This window comes from Lutra lutra, chromosome 4, assembly GCF_902655055.1.
Source record: "Lutra lutra chromosome 4, mLutLut1.2, whole genome shotgun sequence".
Lineage (NCBI taxonomy): Eukaryota > Metazoa > Chordata > Mammalia > Carnivora > Mustelidae > Lutra > Lutra lutra.
In genome coordinates, this window is record NC_062281.1 from 189,880,478 (window position 1) to 189,896,516 (window position 16,039).

Sequence of the window (16,039 nt, forward strand, 5' to 3'; positions counted from 1 at the left end):
TACTATTTTTCATTTCTTTCCTGCTCTATTTTCTGGAAGATTTCTTCCATCTTATCTTCCAAATATTCGATGGAGCTTTTCATTTCTATCATACTTTTTATTTCCCAAAATTATTTTTTGTTCTCTGAATGCTCTTTTTCTTTTTCTTTCTTTTTTTTTTTTTAAGTTTTATTTATTTATTTGTCAGAGAATGAGAGAGAGGGAGAGATTAGCAGGCAGAGGGAGAAGCACACTGCCCGCTGAGCAGGGAGCCCAATACGGGGCTCGATCCCAGGACCCTGAGATCACGACCTGAGCTGAAGGCAGAGGCTTAACCTACTGCATCACCCAGGCATCCTGAATGTTCTTCTTAAATAGTTTCCTCTTCTTTTTGTTCTTGTGTCTGAGGTTTTCCTTAAAACCTCAGAGCAGACTGTTCTGCTCATATGTAAGAGTGGGGACTAAAAAGATATTTGGAGTCTCTTAAGCACATGACTGGGTTTTCACTGAAGGTGGTGTGGCTGAGCCATTTGCTGGGAGAACCTTCCAAGTCAGTGTCCTGGCGTCTTTCCTCCTGGACTGGCCACACTGTCCAGGAACAAGAGAGAAGCCTGCCCGGGGCGCTGCCTGGTTCTAGAAGCTGGATCAGGAAGAAGGCTAGGGCTGTCAATGTTCAGTCTGTCTACTCAAATGCCCTGTTTTCTGGACATCCCTCCCTGCTCAGGGGGCCCGGGACCCTCCTTCTATTCCCTCTTGTTTCCGCTGGGGTCAGGGGATGGGAAACGGGAATGGTCGGCCTCTTAATGCTTCCAGAAGGACCCGCGGTACCGTCCATTCCAAAGCCAGTTCCCAATCCCAATGCTGACTTAGAGCTACTTTCTTGAGGGCAGGTCTCACCTGTCCATCTGTTTTTCCGGCTTTCATCCTTTCCCATATTCCCCACTCCTCGTGCACACATGTGTTTTTAAAATTCCTCTTCCCCATCTTGCGTAGGGAAGAAGTAGATGTAGGAGGGAGGAAGCCAAAGTAGATGCATCCCCATCTCTCCCTAGAAGCCATCATTGTCTTGATCATTGACATGGAGGTCCCCGCTGGCCTCAGAAGTCGCACACCAAGAGGGGAACATGGATATTCAGGGTGAGGGACGGAGCCGGGATTTATTCCAGGGTTATCTGTCATCCAGGTCCAGCTCCTGGCTCCCAGAGTGGCCTCTCCTCCCCGCCTGAAACTCGGAGCAAGCCAGAGTCCTGGGGTCAACTCCCAGAATCCCAGGGTCAGGGAGGCAGGAGGCAGGCCCAGGCACTGAACAAACAGATCAAAGGTGAGACACGGTGCGGCTCCAGACCGGGCCTGGCCAGGGGGACGGGTTCACAATGAAGTGAGTGGGAGCCCCCCACGGTCTCCCCAGCAGGGGCGAGGGGTCAGAACAGGACCCTCACCTGCCCCTCTGCTGCTGCTCTCAGGCTGCTGGTCTTCCTGGGCTTGCTGTGGGGCTCGGCCGCCACACCCCCGGGCCCACAGTGGCCTGAGCCGGTGTTTGGGCGCCTGGTGTCCCCTGGCTTCCCCGGGGAGTACGCCAACAACCAGGAGCGGCGCTGGACCCTGACCGCGCCCCCCGGCTACCGTCTGCGCCTCTACTTCACCCACTTCCACCTGGAGCTCTCCTACCTCTGCGAGTATGACTACGTCAAGGTGCCACCAGCATGGGGGAGACTGGGACCTTCTCGAGGGCAGTGGGACGGGGACCTCTGGGAGCAGGGTCTGGCCTCGGAGGGAGGGGAGGCAGGCCTTGCGTCTCGCCCTCTCTTCCTGTGACTCCAACCCTACAGCTGAGCTCAGGGACCCAGGAGCTGGCCACGCTGTGCGGGCAGGAGAGCACGGACACGGAGCGCGCCCCTGGCAATGACACCTTCTACTCACCGGCCTCCAGCCTAGACGTGACCTTCCACTCCGACTACTCCAACGAGAGGCCGTTCACGGGCTTTGAGGCCTTCTATGCAGCAGAGGGTGAGGCAAGAGGAGGCTGGGGTGGGGAGACACGACATGGACCGTCTGCCCGTGGGAGTGACTCAGTCTTAGGTCAGGCCAACTCTCCCTTCGGTCCCACACCTCCCTGAGGCTGGGTTCCTGCCAAACTAGTGGGCAAGGAGTCCACACCTCTGTCCACCACCAGCCCCAGGGCAAATATCAGTAATGGCCATGACCGTGCCCGCCTCCGGCTGAGCCCGATGGAGTGCGGAGGTGCTGAGCGGGGGACGGGCTAAGCCCGGGATGTACTCCTAGGGCGCCCCCCGACTCCCATGACGCTAGGGCCCATGACGCTAGGGCCCAGTGAGTCCACCTCTGGATGGGAAGGTCAGCCCCACCCGCCTGAGCCCCACTGAGAACCTGCAGCCTGGTGTTCCCCCTGCGTAGTGCTCCCCATGAGTGGTGCTCCCCATACACGGGCTTCGAGTGGGACACTCGATGTCAGACAGGGGCTCCTGCAGGGACCAGCTGTGTGACCTTGGGCAGGGGCCGCACCTCTCTGTGCTCCTCAGGAGTCAGCAGCAGGGTTTGCTGGAACACGGGTCACAGCCCTGCTTGTCGGGTTCGACAGCCGGCAGCACCAGCCAGGTAACTTTGAGCAGGACACTTAACCCTTCACTCGTTCGAAAAAGGGGGTAGTGACATCTACCTCCAGGCATTCTGAGGAGGTTATCATGACCCTAGGCCTGTCCAATACTCGGCCGGGCCCCAGCCACCTCCAAACATGGGGCTCCTCTTGGGTCAGCCTCGAGGCTGTCGGCTCCCAGGCCCCCAGACCGCCTCACAGTCTCCTGCCCTCTGACCACCTGCCTGACCCGCCCCTCCCCCAGACATTGACGAGTGCCAGGTGGCCCCGGGACAGGCTGCTCCCTGCGACCACCACTGCCACAACCACCTGGGTGGCTTCTACTGCTCCTGCCGCCGGGGCTACGTCCTCCATGAGAACAAGCGCACCTGCTCAGGTGAGCGGGGCCAGGGAAGGTATGGGGCAGACACCGTGCCCAGCCCAGCACCCCCCCGGCCCAGAATACAGCCAGCTCCTAAAAGCCATAAGTGCTCTGCCCAGGGGTTGGAGGGACGGCCCTTGACCTACTGGGCCCCGTCCCCTCCTGCCATCTGTCCACCCATGCACATCCATACTCCCTTCCCCTCCCCCGTTCCATCCTGGGCTCCCTTTCTCCAGTCTTCAGCCCATCACTTGGATCACCTGTGCTGGGCCCCCACTATGCATCTTACCCTCCTGGGGCTCCCAGGTTGGAGGAATGGGGAACATAGGCCGGACTCACACAGGCTTCCCTGCATGAAACTTCCCGGCAGGGGGCAGGGCGTGCTCAGAGTGGCTGGATCTCCAGCAGGCCGACCCCTTTGGCCTCTACTTCCTGCCTCCTCCGAGCTCCTGCCAGGTGCCAAGTACCCAGATGGGAAACCCAAGGGTGCCCTGGGGAGTGGGCAGCCCCAAGGCTCAGTGCTGCCCCTGCCTCCCCTTGCCCAGCTTCTCTCCCCCAGTGGCTCTCCCTGTCTCTCTGTTCTCTCTTCCAGAGCAGAGCCCCTAGCCTCATCTCTGGCTCCGGTCTGGGTCAGGCCGAGACGGCCGCTGCCTGCCACCCCCAGTCCACCCCATCCGCCCCTCCGTGGACCTAACAATAAATCAGCCTCCACCTCCACCTACTGCTTTGTGTCTCTTGGGTGGCACGGTGGGGGGAGGGCAGCGGTGTGCCCCCTGGCCTCCTCCCCTCCCTCCCTCCCCTCATCACAGCCCGGATGAACCCTAGCCAGTGGGAACCCCCTCCATGGGGCCACTGGCCCATTTGCCAAAAAGGCTTGCCCACCACCTCCCATCCATTCTGAAGATGGGGCACTGAGGCCCAGAGAGGGACGAGGGCTTGGCCGGGTTCACACAGGGAGACCGAGCTCTCTCACTCCCCCACCGGCTCCCCAGGGGCTGAGCTGGGAGCATCCTTGGACAGCTCCTGTTCAGGGGACCACTCATGTCCCAGGTGTGCTGGGCTGGAGGAGCCTGACCCAGAGCAGAGAGGCCCAGGGAGACAGCCGTTGATGGGCATGCTGGCCCCCCACATCTGGGGGCCGTTCCCTCTGCCCCGTGGGGAGCAGCGCACGGAGGAAGGCAGGCTGTGCTGGGACCCCTCACTTCTGGAAGCCTCCCAGCTCAAATGCCCTCTGCAGCCTGGGGAGGGGATGGGCCGGTGTCTCCCGGGGCTGATGCGGAAGCTCGCTCTGCAAGGGCACGACCAGCTGGCCTGGCGGGGAAAGAGGGCACCAGACATGCTTTTGATAAGTGTGAACTTGAATTTCCCTCAACTAACCCCCAGGGCAGTGCCCGGACCCAGGGTAGGAGGGAAAGTGGACCAAGGGAGGCCCCTCTGTTCCCCGTGGGGACCCAGGGAAGGCTGGACTACTCCCAGCTGGTGTGGGTGGGAGCCCCGTGGTGGATGAATGTGGGAGTTGTCAGGGTCCGGGCTGGCTAAGGGACCCCCTTGTCTCCTTCCCCGTCGGCAGAATCTAACCTTGCTCGCTTCGTCCCCCCAGAGTCCTGACTCTGGCCCAGGACCTCCCAGGTTCAGGAGCCCCTGGGAGTGTGGGTGGGGCCTGGAGGCTGTGTGCCCAAGTGCCACCTGTTTCAGCCAAAGCCAGGAAGCCCAAGAAACTCTAGATTGTTCCTTCAGCCCTGAGGTGGGGTGTTCCATCTGACTGGGCCAGAGGGCAGTGAGGGCAGCCAGGGAGCGGAGCCCAGCTGCTGGGTCCCCTCTCACAGTGACCCATCCTCTCTTAGCCCTGTGTTCAGGTCAGGTCTTTGCCGACCGGTCGGGGGTGCTCAGCAGCCCTGAATACCCACAGCCGTACCCCAAACTCTCCAGTTGCACCTACGGCATCTACCTGGAGGAAGGGTTCAGCATCATCCTGGACTTTGTGGGGTCCTTTGATGTGGAGACGCACCCGGACACCGAGTGCCCCTACGACTCCCTCAAGGTCCGCTTCCTGGGATCTAGACCTCCTCTGGCTCTGGCAGGTCCTGAGGTGACAGGGCGCCTTCTGCTTTCAGATTCAAACAGACAAGGAGGAATATGGCCCATTTTGTGGGACAACGTTGCCCCCTAGGATTGAAACTAAAAGCAATGCCGTGACCATCATCTTTGTCACTGATGAGTCGGGGGACCACACAGGCTGGAAGATCCACTACACCAGCACAGGTGAGGGCGAGTGGGTCTTGGATCCTGACAAGAAGCTCTTTCTGGATTGCCAAGGAGTTACATAGGATGGGACTCTTCCTGGCGAGGCCCGGGAAGTGTAGGGGAGGAGAAAATTTCCTCAGCCCTCTAGGGTTCCTGGCCGAGGCTGAAAAGTAAACTGACAAAGACAGATCAACAGGAAAAAATCAGGGGCGCCTGGGTGGCTCAGTGGGTTAAAGCCTCTGCCTTCAGCTCAGGTCATGATCCCAGAGTCCTGGGATGGAGCCCCGCATCAGGCTCTCTGCTCGGCAGGGAGCGTGCTTCCCTCCCTCTCTCTCTGCCTGCCTCTCTGCCTACTTACGATCTGTCTGTCAAATAAATAAATAAAATCTTAAAAAAAAAAAAAAACAGGAGAAAATCATCCACACTTACGTAATGTGAGGTCTACATGGCATGGGAGACTTCAAAAGGAAGGAAAGACCCAGAGGAACAGTTAGGCTTGTGTGGGGGTTTTGCAGAAGAGGAGACAGTCATGAGGGAAAATGACAGGTTAAAGCAAGTGTTGTAAATGGGGGAAACTTAGCAAAGCCTCTTTCTTTGGCTTCTTCTTGGCTCCCTTTGTCCTTGAAGATAAGGATGCTCCTTCCCTCCAGGTATAGGGAGGGCACCTGTCACATGACCGTACACAAGGGTCTTCTGACTGTGATGGGGAAGAAGGGTGAGGGAGGGGGTGGAGGTCCAAGGGACCCCTTGTTTCTGTTTTCTCAGACTCCTTCAGCTTAAAATATTCAACATGCCAGGTGCCATATTTAGGGGTCGTGTGTCCTGAACTCCTTCAGAAGACAAACGAGGTTGGAGTGGGGGTGGTCTGTGAGACAGTGGTCCCCAAGAGGAAATGCCACCCCACCCATCCCTATCCCTCTCTTCATCCCTCCTTCCCCCCCTCCCTCCCTTCTTCCATGCACCCATCCACTCAACCAGCCCTCCTTCCACCTGTAGGAGAGGAAAAAACAATTTTCCCTCAGCCCTCCTCAATCCTTGGCTAGGACCAAGAGACAGATTGACAGGAGAAAAACAAGCACGTTTGTTAAGGTGTATGTCTCATGCATGCATGGGAGATTACCCACGGGAGAATGGGAACTTAGAACTCAAGACATCAGTACCATCTTCAGTTAAATACAAAAGAGAGGAGGGCCTGGGGGAAGGCAGTATGGGGAGGTGCTGAGAAAACTACGGTAAACAAAAAAAGGTTTGTTATACAGATGAAAGACATGCCTTCTCCAGGGACGAGTTTCTAGTGATTTATTTGTCCTTCTCCTGGAACAGAGAGGGAGACACTCTTAATGGACATTTCTTTTGTGAATATAAAGTTCTCTTACAGAAGGAAAACTTCTACTCTGTTTTCAGAGCTTCTCCTTTGTCTGCTATTTCTTTCTTTCTTTTTTTTTTTTTAAGATTTTATTTACTTATTTGACAGACAGAGATCACAAGTAGGCAGAGAGGCAGGCAGAGAGAGAGGCGGAAGCAGGCTCCCTGCCAAGCAGAAAGCCTGATGTGGGGCTCCATCCCAGAACCCTGGGATCATGACCTGAGCCGGAGGCAGAGGCTTTAACCCACTGAGCCACCCAGGCGCCCCTTTTGTCTGCTATTTCTGAAAATAATCAGCTCAAAATAATCCGCATGCCAAAGAAGCATATTCTGGAGGGCCATATTCTCCCACCCTTCATATCCATCCATCAGAAACAAAATCCCACTGAGTAAATTTGAAGATCTAATCTGCTTTATTAAATGATTCATTAATTGGGCAGCATCCCATCTACAGGTGGAGGGGAGCTCTGAAGGGAGTTGTACAAAATGGAGGGTTTTCATGGAAGGAAGGTGGGACAAGAAAGATAATAAGCAAAAGAAAATATTGTTCTAGGTAAGATCACCTTCTCCTAGGGGAAGAGCCTATCTCCCTACTTCTCCTGCCTTGGCTTCCTTCTTCTTTCCATCCATCCATCCATCCATCCATCCATCCATCCATCCTTTCTTCCATCCATTCTTCCATCTATCCATCCATCCAACCTTCCTTCCTTCCATCCATCTTTCCTTCCTTCTATCCATCCTTTCTTCCTTCCAAAACCCACCTTTCCTCCCTCCCTTCTTTCCTTCCTTCCATCCTTCTACCCATCCTTCCTTCCATCCATCCATCCTTCCATCTATCCTTTCATCCATCCATCCTTCCTCCCACCCTTCCTTCCTTCCTCCCACCCATCCATCCATCCATCCATCCGCCCATCCATCCATCCACCCACCCATCCATCCACCCACTTATTCAACCATCCATCCAACCATCCACCCATCCATCTATCCATCCATCCATCCATCCATACATCCATTCTTCTCAACCATCTATCCAGGAAGCTCAGAGCTCAGGTTTGAATGTTGGACTGACTAGGTTTATGCCCAGGCACAAACCTGTTTCCCGGCTATGTGAGACTGAACCTCTCACATAACTTTTCTGAACCTTAATGTCCCAATTATTTCAATTAAGGACAATGTCTCCTTCAAAAGGTGTCCATTCGTGGGCTAATGTAGGGAAAGCATTGGGTGCAGGGTGTGGCATAGCGGAAGTGGTAATTGGATTATAGAGATTGGGGTAGTTTTTTTAATTAAAAAATTGGATTTAGAAAAGATTAGGCCTTGGGCCACCTCTGTTAGAAAGGTGGGAAGGGGCAAGACTGGTTGGGAGGAGGGAGCCCAGCGCTATGAGAACAATTTGTCTCCCATTCATTTTCCTGTAGGTCAAAGTAATAAAACTTGTGCAACTGAAGTGCTGGTTTTAGAGCCACTCAAAGGGGGTCTCAGGTCTTCCAGGCTGGTGGGGGCAGGGCCAGGACAGAATGTTGAGGCTTGTGCGAAGGAGGGAGGGTGCCAGCCAGTGGCCAGGGCTTTCCCTGGAGGTGGGGACTGCAGGGGACTGAGAGCTGCCCTGGGACACAGAGCCCAGCACCTGGAGGGAGAAGGGGACTCAGCAGGAGACTGGCGCCGGCTGGCTGCGTGGTAGCAGTGCGGGTTGGGCTGAAGGCTTGGGGTGACGTCAGGCCAGGGTTTGGGGGCCCGGAGTGGAGGGCGGTCTTCCTGGAGGCCTAAGGCCGTGCCACAGGGCTGTTGTGGGCGGGGTCACCTGTGCCCACTCTTGCCCAGCGCTCAGCCAAGCACCAGCCAAGCGCTTTACATCTGGTGTTCGGACGGCCCTGGAGGGTGAGTGACTCTTCTCACCTCCCCATCTTACCGGTGAGGAAACAGGCACAGAGAGTTGAAAATAACCGCTGGGAATGCGGTCTAGCTCTCCTCCTCCAGCGGACGCTGTAGCTTGGTCTGCGGCAGCGCAGGGCAGACGCTGCCCTGCAGGGTGTGGTGGCCGCTCTGGCTCGGGGTGTGCCTGCCTTTCTGGCAGCTTCGGCTGAGACCCAGGCCCGGCTACGTTAAACCCTAATTTGTTCAGTAAGCGACCCAGTGCAATCTTGCCTTTGGCTTTAAATCCGAGCAACTCTCTCCGACCTGCGGCGAGCTCTGCCCCTGTGTTAAGGGTTCCGTGTGTAAATCAGGACCTTTCAGTGGCTAAATTCAGAGCGGCCTGCTGGAGACAGCGTCACAACCCCTCGCTCAGCCCGGCCTCCCTCTCCGCCCCGCCCCCAACAGCTCAGCCCTGCCCTGGTCCCGTGGCGCCACCTAATGGCCACATCGCGCCGGTGCAAGCCGAGTACATCCTGAAGGACCGCTTCGCCGTCTTCTGCGGGACGGGTTATGAGCTTCTCCAAGTAAGTTCGTTCCACTCGGGGAGTGCGGCAGGCCCGCGGCCGTCTGATGCGCATGCGTAGTGCTATCAGCAAAGAATTCATAAGCGAAAGTGGGTAAAGAGCTGGAGTCAGCTCGCTGGTTTCTTTTGGCTGTGACTGAACAAAGCAAAGCAAATTCGGTGGAGAAGAGAGATGGCTACGGAGAATCTTTTTTCTTAAGAATCGTGCCTTTAAACAAAAAGCTTTAAAAAGGAACACTGAGAAGAAATTTAAAAATAAAAAATTTCTAAAAAGCTTTAAAAAGGCTTTTGACTGAAAGCTGGTGATTCAAATGGGCTTTTCCCTGTTCACACATCACAGCAGCTCTCGAAAAGCGGCTGAAGCAAATGAAGGATGCATTTGCCATCCTCGTGCCACCAGCTCTGTGAGACGGCGCCTTGCATTAGATCAGGCCCGTCCCTCTGGCCACGTGATGACCTTTCCTGGCCACCACTCCTGGGCCCACAACAAAATTAAATGGCCCCGGGAAAGAGTATATTCTGCAAAGTTATAAATAGTGACCTCTGTTAAGGGAGAGGGAGGGTAATTTTTAAAAATGCTTCGTGTGTTGCTTTAGGGGCACAGGTAAGAGATTAACTCGTCCTCTTTATGTTCTTCAAAATTGTCACTGAATCCCAGCGGTAAAAAGTAATAACATTGAAATGATAGCTAGCTATTCAATCCAGTCCTGCGGAGGGACAAATCAAAAGAAAAAAAAAAAAAAAGGCACTTTCCCCACCTTGCAAAATTCCCTGGGCAGGCTCTTTTCCCAGTTCCCGGGACTGCAAACCTCTGTTTCTGATCTGGGGCAGAAAAAAATCATCCTGCTCGCCTTGGACGCATAAAGGCTTCTTTCCGCCAAAGTGATCTTTCATAAACTTTAGAAAAATATTTCTCTGCAAACACCACTAGCGATAAAAACTGAGAGCACACATGTGAAACCTATCAAAGTGCTGTTAATAACCGGCCTGTGATTTACGGCCCCAGGCTAGAAAAATCCAGGCCCACACGCTCCCTTGTCGGAGCAGGTTGGTCTTACCCAGATTCCCACCGCCACCCTTTGGCACTTTACATAAAGAACTGGTGGCAAATCGGCAGGAACCTGTGAGATCGGATGTGTTCTTGGCCTTAAAGGGAAAGCAAGACATATTCCTAAGCTACGGCAGAGGCGCACACGGGATTCCTGCGGTGCCAAATGCATCTTAAAAGAGGAGAGCTATCCCATAGGGGACAAATCCCGCAGAGCTGTTGGGATGTGTCCTGTCAACGTGGGTGTGGAACCCCGCTCCGGGCACCCACCCCCACCCAGAGGAACCGCTGTAGGAGCACAGCCTTGGGGTGTGGTGTCCTGATGCAAACCAGGTAAGTAATATTTGCTGAATTCTTCTTTAGGGTGCTTTGCCCCTGAAATCCTTTGCTGCGGTCTGTCAGAAAGATGGATCTTGGGACCAGCCGATGCCCACGTGCAGCAGTAAGGCCACGTGACCACAGGTCCTGGGACCGCTTCTGCAGCTTTGCCTGGAGTGCTGCTTCCGAAGCGGTTCTCCTTAGCAGGGCCTCAACTCCAAATCTGCTTCTCTTCCCCAGCCTCTCTGTGCATTTAACGGGGTCAAAGTGGAACCGAGCTACCAGCAAAATTATTTCCTTTGGAAGAGTGTGATCTTTTAAAAATATTTTTCCAAGTGTAAAATATTCACTGAGGATGGGAAAGAGAGAACGAAACATTTTAATACCCATAATCCCACTGTCCTCATATCCCTCCCATCACACACCTGTCTCACACGTGTGTAAACACCATCTGGAGGGATGGGTGTAGCTGTGTGTGAACACTCCACACGAGACTGCGGTGAGGGGGAACATTGCCATTTTGCAAGCATCACATCTTATTTTAAATATTTTTTCAATTATAAAATACGTGTTAATTAGAAAAAGTAAATTTACAAAAGCATAGTGAGACCCCCCCCCCCTCTCTTGCCCAAATCCCCAAACTACCACTGAGGGTTCGGGGCCCTTTCCTTCATTCCTGTGCTGTATACAGTATTTCACCATTATATACTTTTCTAAAATTTATTTTTAAGATTTTTAAAAAATTTATTCATTAGACAGACACAAAGAGAGCACAAGCTGGGGGAGAGCGGAGCAGCCCCTTCCCTCGTCCCTGCCACGTGGGGCTCCATCCCAGGACCCTGGGATCATGACCTGAGCCAAAGGCAGACACTTAACAGACTATTCTATACTTTTTAACCAAAATGGGATGCTAAGTCTGACGGCACTGTGCTTTTTGCCTCCGTATCGTTGGGATCTCTCTCCACAGCAGTCTGAGTATTAGCAGAGCCGCTCGCTCATCCTTGTTAAGGACAGCACGTCGCGCCCACCGCCGTCTCCCAGATTTTCACTGTCACACACACCACTGCAGTGAACACTCCTGTAAATGTATTTGCGCATCCTTTGTGCAAAGGTTTCTACAGAATTCCTGGGGAATTTAAATATCGTTTCCTAAATTTACATTCCCACCAGTGAGACTGTCAATCCTCAGTTCGAAAGCAGTAGAGCTGGGAGTGAGAGGTCTGGATCTGAACCTCACTTGGGGTGAGGTAGGTGTGGGCACCTCCTCTACAGAGAGGTGGACAAAACTCTTGCCACGGAACCACGCACACAGCTATAAGGTCGCTGAAAACTACTTAAATGTAACCTTTTAAAATACCCAGAGAAATCCATTGGTTGTTTTAGCTCTACTGTGGGAAGCAGGACTTCTAGACTCAGTCACTTGGGCTCCAAACTGGGCAGGTGTTTCACACGGTCTGACCTCACACAGGTGTGCATTCTGATGCAAAGTCCAGGTATTATGACTTGCGGGTCTCCTACACATTGATGAAAAGGAGCTCAAGAAGCCAGGTCCTTCTTTGTATGGTTCTTTGACCTTTATGGCCAACCGAACTGCAAACCGAGGACCACTTTCCGGGACCCAGCCCGGGCAGGCCCGTGCAGGCTGGGCCGGCAGCTGCTCTGCGACAGACCCTGAGGTTCAAAGTCAGGTGCTGGGCACCTGTGTGGCTCAGCCCGTTAACTATCTGCCTTCAGCTGTGGTCAGGACCCCAGGGTCCCACGACTGATTCCTATATCCGGCTCCCTGCTTCTCCCACCCCCTGCTGCTTGTGCTCTCAAATAAATCTTTAAAAAAAAGAAGTCAGGGCGCTGAGGAGTCCAGTGGTTTCAAATTCCCTTCCTTTGTGAAGGGAATCGCAGGGCTCCGACCCAGGGGCCTCACCTCACTCTAGCCGTTTAGTCCAGAACAGGCAGGAGGGCGAGGCTTTTAAATCACACTAAGGTGATTCCCTCCCTTTTGAGAGAGATGGAGGATGTCCACTGAGGCGGCGGGAGGCGGGGGGACGTGGGGAGGGGAGAGACCCGGATACGGCTTGGAGCCACAGCACCGCAGCATAACCACCTGTCGGTCTCGTCTTCTTACCGTCCGTACACCCGGACTCCTCCTCCTCCCGTGTTTCCTAGTTGTTGACTGTGGCCCTCCGGATGACCTGCCCACGGGCCGAGTGCAGTACATCACAGGCCCCGAAGTGACCACGTACAGAGCCGTGATTCAGTACCACTGTAACGAGGTCTTCTACACAATGACCCCTAACGACGGTGAGCAGACTCTGCAAAGTTGGGGGTGCGTGCTATCTGGAAAAGAAGCCCTCCCTCGCGATCTGAAAATAAACTTGAGCCGACATTTTTGGCTAAGGCTACACAAAAGATTAAAGGCACTTCTCCCTCCCGCTAAGTGAAATATTACCGCTGAAGTGACTTTAATGTCAATTTGCAGGAATCTGAAAACAGATCTTATCTAGTAAATGACTACTACAAACACACAATATATTCCAAATGGTTTAATTTAACAAGTCAAAACCTTATCATTAAGCACTTGAGATCTTGATACATATTCAAGTTACACATCTAAAAGGTTTCCACTTTGCAAGCAAACATGGTTAATGCAGAGACCTCCTATTTATGAAATCATGTAAAACGGTTAGACACCTCTCTTTCCCACTGATGCTCAAGAATCAACATTTTTCAAGGGGGTATTCAAGCAAATGACAACCACCTTATACATGCAGTTCAACATTTTCGCTTTTCCAATGATTTGCAGGTAAATACGTGTGTGAGGCTGATGGATTCTGGACGAGCTCCAAAGGAGAAAAATCACTCCCCGTCTGTGAGCCTGGTAATGGATACATTTATGCAAGAGATTCGTAATTGATGGAAAGTAGAACTGGGTGGGAGACAATCAGCAGAGCTTTAGCTGTGGTCGGCTGAATTGCAGCTTCAGCACTTGGCTCTTAAACCAAGTGGTTATTTCCAAATAATCCGTTCTCATTATCCCCCTTCTGGACGGACGGAGAGGCTGCTGGGTGCTGACTGCATCAGTCACTTGGTTATTTCTGACCTTACAACTAGGCAAGCGTAAAAAATTAAATGATTTAAAAAATTATCTTGAAGCATTTATACATTTATAAACTCGAGTTCTGCTGTGGAGTTACTTTTCTTCCCTGTAAAACTGCTATTAAAACCCAAAGCTAATAACTTCATTATTTCCCTAAGCAATTGTTTTCAATGACATCTAGTTTTTAAACATTAATGCAATTTGCCTTTTAAATAGGACTTTTTTTTTTTTAACCAGAATTGGCTCTGAGGATATGGTTGAGTACAGTGATTTAAAAAATCAGAAAGGTAGTAATATATTCATTACCCCTTTATTATTTGGCTTAAATTGGTTAAAAAACCAACCCACCCCTACATCTTAGCCGGCACAACATTCGTAGGTTTTAGAGCCGGCGCTCTGCCACAGCGGGACACAGTCGCTACGTTAATGAGCGTATACAGTTAGCCATAGAGAGTAAAATTTAGTTTGGAAGAATCAACTAGACCAAAAATAGTAATTTCTGTTCCTGAAAGTTCCTAGCTACAACTGCAACTTTCTGATTTTCAGAACACTTAAATGTTCAAAGGTGAAAAGAATTTTGCAAACCCTGGGACAGTGACCTTAGTTCCTGCTTTCCCAGCACTACATGGTAAACACCCCATCATCCGAGTAGGAAAAAAGAAGCAACGAAAAGGTCATTTCCTTTCCCTCTCTGATCACATCACCCACTACATCAGCTCAATTTGTTTGCCCTATTAAGTAATCTTCCAAACTGTGTAGGCCGAATTATTTTAGCCGTACAAATCAGTTTCTAAAAGTTAATCTCCTCTCACCTCATTCTCTGAAGAGCTAATGCCAAGAGGTTTTATTGGGTCTCCGAACTGTGTTTTAAAAGCACCTGCTGGCCTGCGGGGGAAGCCCAACCAACCCGACCTGACTTCTGGATGACATCACACATTCCCAAGCGGTAACAACTGTGGGAAAACCCACCACTGGGTCTCTGAAAAGGCTGTGTGTGTCCACTTCTTTCCCCAGTGTGTGGAGTATCAGCTCGTACCACGGGAGGTCGAATATACGGAGGGCAGAAGGCACAGCTCGGGGACTTCCCCTGGCAAGTGCTGTTACTAGGCCAGACCACAGCCGCGGGCGCGCTCCTGCGGGACAGCTGGATCCTAACGGCGGCGCACGCTGTGTACGCGCAGAAGGAAGCTGCCTCCTCCCTGGACATCACACTGGGTGCCCTGAAGAGGCTGTCGGCTCATTACACACAAGCCTGGGCTGAGGCCATTTTCATACATGAAGGTTATACTCATGGCGCTGGCTTTGATAACGACCTAGCACTGATTAAACTGAAGAACAGAGTTGCAATCAACAGCAACATCCTGCCTATCTGCTTGCCAGGAAAGGAGGCCGAATCCTTCATGAGGACAGATGACGTTGGAACTGCATCAGGATGGGGGTTAACCCAGAGGGGTTTTCTTGCCAGAAATCTAATGTTTGTTGACGTACCAATTGTCGACCATCAGAAATGCACCGCTGCGTACGAGAAGCTGGCCTTTCCGGGGGGGAGGGTGACAGAGAACATGCTCTGCGCTGGCTTAGACGGTGGGGGCAAGGACAGCTGCAGAGGGGACAGTGGGGGGGCACTAGTGTTTCTGGATAATGAGACACAGAGATGGTTTGTGGGAGGAATAGTGTCCTGGGGTTCCATCAATTGTGGGGAAGCAAATCAATATGGAGTCTACACCAAAGTTATTAACTACATTCCCTGGATCAAGAACATAATTAGTAATTTTTAATTTGTAGGTCTTCAACGATTCCTTAGTTTTAAAAATCCCTGCAAAAGCTCTTAGTAGCCATGTGGCCTGAGAGCCACGAACTTGGCAGTTGTCGCTCTAACCCCAAACCACTGCCACACCACGAATCAGCCCGCCCTTCCCGGCACTTCTCACTCATCAGTTTTTCACCCCTTACTCTTTGACTCAAGGGGACACAGATGATTAGGCGGGATCACCTTTGCCAATCCAACAGAAACTCACTGGTTAAATATGCATTTAATTACTTACAAGTCCAGTATCTTTTGTACTGTTTCTCTACATTTCTACAGATTGCCTGTTCATGTTCTCTAATTTTCCGTTTGGGGGCTTGTTCTTATTGATTTCTAACAGAGCTTTATATATTATAGCAAAGCTGGTTCACGGATAGCCTTGAATCATGATTTTTTTTTTTTTTTTTTTTTTGGTAAATAAACTGGACACATGGATACTTTGGCTTAGGTGCTGACTCCCATGTTTAAAAACCAATAGCACAAATGGTGAGACAGAATTTTTCACTTATCAAATTGGCAGACAAAAAGGAACATGGGATAGCACTATTTCACACTGTTGAAGACAATATACATTTCCTAAAGGACAATTTGGAAATATCTGAAAAGCCCTGACAGCATGCATATAGTCTTTGACCTAGTAATTCCAATGTTAAGAATTTAATTTAGCTGTAAGGATGTTCTGGCACTTGGAAATAACCTGAATAATATTCACATATAGAAAAGAGCTGAATCAAATGTGGCATTTTCTTAAGAAGAAATACGTCAGAATTAA

The 16,039-nt window shown here is 51.8% G+C and overlaps 1 protein-coding gene across 3 annotated transcripts; it reads left to right on the plus strand.

Annotated features, from left to right (window-relative positions):
• The first annotated feature begins 1,269 nt into the window (after positions 1 to 1,269).
• Positions 1,270 to 15,954, plus strand: MASP2 (MBL associated serine protease 2). Of its 3 annotated transcripts, XM_047726212.1 has the most exons (11): positions 1,270 to 1,357; positions 1,443 to 1,671; positions 1,809 to 1,986; positions 2,838 to 2,969; positions 4,799 to 4,995; positions 5,069 to 5,216; positions 8,883 to 9,001; positions 10,412 to 10,490; positions 12,530 to 12,664; positions 13,167 to 13,241; positions 14,475 to 15,954. In XM_047726212.1, exons 1-11 carry the CDS (start codon positions 1,353 to 1,355, stop codon positions 15,236 to 15,238), a joined length of 2,061 nt encoding a protein of 686 aa, XP_047582168.1. In that variant the 5' UTR covers positions 1,270 to 1,352; the 3' UTR covers positions 15,239 to 15,954. The 3 variants fall into 3 exon arrangements, 2 of the variants coding, with proteins under 2 accessions (XP_047582168.1, XP_047582169.1); XR_007126664.1 differs by lacking the exons at positions 10,412 to 10,490; positions 14,475 to 15,954 and having other exon boundaries at positions 13,167 to 13,228; XM_047726213.1 differs by lacking the exons at positions 4,799 to 4,995; positions 5,069 to 5,216; positions 8,883 to 9,001; ... (2 more) ...; positions 13,167 to 13,241; positions 14,475 to 15,954 and adding an exon at positions 3,547 to 3,671.
• Positions 15,955 to 16,039: the final 85 nt, after the last annotated feature.

Bases quoted from the DNA above. Each gene is read 5' to 3' on its own strand.
- MASP2 (XM_047726212.1), top strand. The intron at 1,987-2,837 runs GTGAGGCAAGAG...CCCCTCCCCCAG, and splicing joins GGCCTTCTATGCAGCAGAGG to ACATTGACGAGTGCCAGGTG. The intron at 9,002-10,411 runs GTAAGTTCGTTC...ATTCTTCTTTAG, and splicing joins CGGGTTATGAGCTTCTCCAA to GGTGCTTTGCCCCTGAAATC.